At 40.7% G+C, this 4,951-nt stretch overlaps 1 protein-coding gene across 1 annotated transcript; it reads right to left on the reverse strand.

Moving 5' to 3' along the window:
- Nucleotides 1–1,168: 1,168 nt before the first annotated feature.
- On the reverse strand, nucleotides 1,169–2,537 carry BNACNNG10920D. The gene has a single exon (XM_013806365.3). It carries the CDS (start codon nucleotides 2,348–2,350, stop codon nucleotides 1,385–1,387), a length of 966 nt encoding a protein of 321 aa, XP_013661819.1. The 5' UTR covers nucleotides 2,351–2,537; the 3' UTR covers nucleotides 1,169–1,384.
- Between the last annotated feature and the right edge of the window lie 2,414 nt (nucleotides 2,538–4,951).

Here is a 4,951-nt window from a genome sequence, read left to right on the forward strand (position 1 = left end):
CTTATAATGTTTTGATTAATGTGGTTTGTAAGATGAGTTGAATTGATGATTCTACAAAAGTTCTCGATAGGGTGATGAGAGTTTCTCCAAAACGTGCTATGTATAGTTCAAGATTTATATTAATGGTTAAATATTCGGTTATGAGAATCTGTTCGAGAGATTACTCATGTCAGATATTCAATCAGTCACGTTAACCATTGATTTCTATTTTAGATGTAAGCATGTTTTAAAAAAAGTTATGTAGTTTATTTGAATTTAAGTTTAGGTAACTTATTTGAATTTATTTGTAAAATTCACAATGAAATAGACACGTATATAATTGAAGAAGTTCGACACAAAAAGTTAAATCCGTAATAAGCCATTTTCTCCTAGTTGGTGCATCAGAATTGTGTGTCAATTTGGCAGGACTGTTTGCCTTCGTTTTCTCACGGTTAGCAGGGGTCCCTTGTGGTCGTGGACTGAGAAGGTTTGGGTTTCAGTCACCCACAGTACGTTGATAAGTGAGTTTTGCGTCTTTTGTTTGTTTGCTTTGGACGATGATTCTTGGTGGTTTAAATGGGTTGTGTTTTGTGAAATTTGTTCATGTGGACGTTTGTCTTAGTTTTGTTGTCTCTGGAAAATACTTGTTACGCCAAAGCGCTACAGCTCCTCTCGGTTTTGTTTCTCCGTGGGGATGTTATATCCACCGACTATTGGCTATGGCACTGGATTGTCCTTTGTACTAATATCGATTATGTAATCGTCATTTCCACTAATCCAAGAATGTAATCAATAAAACATTAGGTGTAAGAAAGTAATCTTTCTTCTTGGATTACGTTTAATTTTTTTTGTTTACATTAGGTTTGGCTACACCAGACCTCCCACTGATGAACAAAATTCAAACTTAGTAACACTATGAAATAAACTAAGGTATCATAAACTGCTCTTATTACCTAAACTAAGCGTAGGTTGCAAAGGTCAAACCCTACTTATGAAAGTTAGCTTACCTACAAAAACTAGTCCTGGTCCTTTTAAGTATCTACGAACCAGCATTTTTCCCCAGGTTTATTACATGCAAGTAAAATCTCCCACAAAGGTAATTCAAAAAAAAAAAAAAATTCTACCACAGATAAAAAAAAGAGTTATCCTTCACTATAATGATCAGAAATTCAGAATAATAGAACTCAAATATCCTTAAAATCATGGATTAACCAAATCAAAACACTAACAAAGAGTGTTGATGAGTCTGTACTCTGTACATAAACATTACATTACTAATACTTCATTCAGATTCCACATTTCTCCTTCATCTCCAATCTTACATAGTTCAATACATATATAAAAGAGATGGAAAGATAATGAAGAAACAGTATTACCGGAATCTCTCGACCCTTCTTCTTATGCTTCAAATGTCTAAATTCTCCAACTGAATGTTGCTCTTAAGAGGCACATAATCACCAAGATACCCACCAAGATGATCATACAAAGCTGTCTTATCAATCGTCTGGTGATGATAACTCTTGCAAACATAATAAAACACACTCTGAACCAACAAACCCACAAGATTCACCACCACAAGAACACCAACAAGCAAACCACCAACCAGAGTCCTAGTCAAAGTCCCATACTTTCCTCCACCGTGAACCACAATCGACCCGAAAGTAATCCCAATCAACGCACAGAGCAAAAGGTAAACAAAGACCAACCCGGTAGCCATCTTAACCTTCCCTTTGAGAAGCTCATAAGCTTTTCTCATGGCTGCAAGTCCATAAACCGGCTCAAGAACCGAGATCACGCTGCCTAAATGCCATAACGCAGTGAAATAGACATGAACACCGAAGTACAGAACAGCGATCAACAGTCCGGCGATAACCGCTAAGCCTACACTGTTCATGTCGAGAGCTACGAAGAGGATCACTAGGAAGACAAAGAAGACCGCGTTGTAAGCGAACATCAAGAGAGCGACCCAGAGGAAAGTGATCAAGAGTCGTTTAAAGACTTTGGGGATGGCGGAGATGGTGGAGGAGAAGGAGACTGGCTTCCCGGTGTAGAGAGAGGCAACGGTGAAGACCACGGCGGCGGTCGAGAGGAGAGAGAAGGCGAAGAGGAAGATGAGGTAGCTGAACTGGAAGATCAGGAGCTTGGTCCAGTCGTGACGAGAACGATCCGAGTTAGGAGGGTCGGAGGAGTCGAGCTTGGCGAGCAGCGGCTGGGTGAAGAGGGAGTGAGCGAGGATGGCGAAGGAGAGAGGGAAGATTAGGGAGAGGGTGATGAGGTAGAAGGTTCTTGGAGATCGTTTCTTGATTGAGATGGATTCTTGAAGGAGTTGAGGAATCGTCAAGAACTGGAGCTCTTCTGGCTGGAGATCCATGGCGGGGTTGGTGGGATCTGGTGAGAGAGAAAACAGAGGAGAGATGAAGAAACACCGACAGGTCAATATCGAAATCTGAGAGGAAGATGAGATTTTTCTTCTTTTTTTCTTAAATGAGTAATCAAGAAGATGAAGACTTTCTTGGAAACTTCTGGGAAACTCTTAAAACACGTTTATGTTTGTACCACTACTTTTTTTAACTAATTCTTTCTGTTGTCCTTTTACTTTAATTTTTATTTAATTAGTTATTATTCGCTTTATTTATGGTAAAAATATGTAGTAATAAATGGTCAAGTCTTATTCTATGAGCAGAGTTCTTTTTGCATGATGCTGGGACGCAATGTTGGAAACAGGCTTAAGAACATCTTTAAGGCAGAGCCCTTAAAGGGGTTTTTAGTGTATTGAGTATTTAAAGAAAAAGAGAAAAAGCAAATAAGCTAAGCAACGTATCCTAATTAAGCGATGGAATTAAGCGATGGAAGAAACGTTTCTTAGTAACACGTCTCTCTCTCTCTCTCACTCTCTCTCTCTCTCTCTCTCTACGAACTCGAGAGCAATCTTTATTCGTTTCTTCATCTTCTTCCCGACAGAAATATATTCATCTTCGCCAACCAGAGATCGGTCCTGTTCGACTTCGTCAATCAACGAATCGTCAAGGAGTTTCAGGAGATTTCCGGCGGCGACAAACAGAACTACCCCAGCACTGGCTCCTCTGTGCTCCTCCCTCTTTTGATTTTGCTTCTGCTTCCAAGTCTAATTCTTTTGATTCAGATTGATAAGAGTTTCTAGATTCTCATATAGTTGGCGATCAGGTACATCGTTGATGATTGGTTCATCATGTATACTGATTTTTAACTTTTACTCTTTTGATTGGAACGTAGAGAGATATGTATGGTGCTTATGTGGAATCATAGTTTCTCTTCTTTGTTGAATTGATCTTTGATTTTACTTAGCATATGAGAATCTGACTTTTTCTGCTGATCTTATTGAATGTTAAAGCTTTAACTTGTTTGAACCCTGAAACGTTGTGAGAACATAAAGGAGAGAACTTTGATGTTAAATGATGAGATAGGTGTGTGATTGTTCAGTTGAAAGTTGTGTAAAGCAATATCTAGGATAGCTTAAAGAATGAGGAACGAGACCACGCTGAGATGTTGATGGATTGACTCTGTTTTGTTTCTGACTCTGTTTTGTTTTTGGTTTTGTGGTGTGCAGAACAAACGTGGTGGGAGGGTTAAGTTACGGCCTATGGTGATGCCTCAGTCTAAATTTGACCACGCTGAGAAAGGAGATGCTCTCTACGGTAAAGTGATGGTTCAAGAAAGTGTGGAATTTCTTCTAGTGCCAAAACCCGTCTCTGTTGCGTTTGGCAGGTAACTCTCTCCTTCTCCATCTTCTAGGGTTTATGGGGTTGGCTGATGTCCAGCTCCTCTTTTCGGCTCTGATCGATTCTGATTCTATGTACAAGAATCTCCAGTTTCTTAGGACAAGGATGGATTAGGACTATGTTCTTTGTTTTTTCTTGTTGAAATGTTCATGGGCTGAGTTTCATTGCAAACTGGTTATAAATTTTGCATAGTTTGTATGTGTTGGGGTCAAAATCGGTCACGGCGGAATCGATGTCCGAAAGTCCTCAGAAAAACCGAATCTCGGTCAAAACTTCAAAAGCCGAGAAAACGAACAGCCGAAATGGATCGCCCGACGAGCTCGGCCGCGACACGAGCCAGCTCGCCCGGCGAGCACGGTCGTGTTGCCGGTCGAGTCACCGGCAAGCACGGCCGCGACACGAGCCAGCTCGCCCGGCGAGCACAGCCGTTGATACGCCCAAAAATAGGGAAGGATCACTCGACCGGACTAAAGGGATATGAACTCGCCAAAAGGGAGAACTGATGGATTGAACGGTGACACAATGGGTTGCGGATGGCCCAATGATACTACCAGACTTCAGTTGGTGCTTGATATGACTCACAAGTCCACCAAAAGAAGGATTTCTAAACGTTGCCTGATATGACGCACAGGTCCAACGAATTAGAGGCTGTTTACTCGGAGATAACCTCACCAAGAAACAAAGAAGTGTTCTACAAAGAACAAAGAGATAAACTCAAATAGAAGGGGAAAAAGCTTGTGTTATTTCGTGGCTCTTAGGCCCTATATATAGGATTACAAGTTGTAGAAATCCAAAGAAGAATGTGCTAAAAACAAGACATGGAAACTAGAAATGAAGACTTTGACTAAAGACCGAAATTAATGATTTTTGTTGAATTCTTTTTCCCATGCACGACCAAGACTTCCTTGCTGACTCCCTCTTGGCATTCTTGATGAGAATGGGCTTGAAATGGACTGAGGAAAGGTCTGGTCGAATTTGGTGTAAAATCGACCCAAATTGAATTTGTTATGAATTTTTCTTTGGGCTGAAAAATGCTCATTTCGCCCAGCAACTAAACCAGCTCCATCTTCAGTATCACTTAGCTCATTCAGCTCCAAGCTTGTATCATTTAGCTCACTCAGCTCATCTAGCTCATCTACTATCAATTCAGCTGGTTTCAGCTCAAGCATACTCTCTTCAGCTGGTTCCAGCTCGTCCTCAGTCTCATCAGCTGG

This window comes from Brassica napus, chromosome C5 (genome assembly GCF_020379485.1).
Source record: "Brassica napus cultivar Da-Ae chromosome C5, Da-Ae, whole genome shotgun sequence".
In the NCBI taxonomy this organism is placed as follows: domain Eukaryota; kingdom Viridiplantae; phylum Streptophyta; class Magnoliopsida; order Brassicales; family Brassicaceae; genus Brassica; species Brassica napus.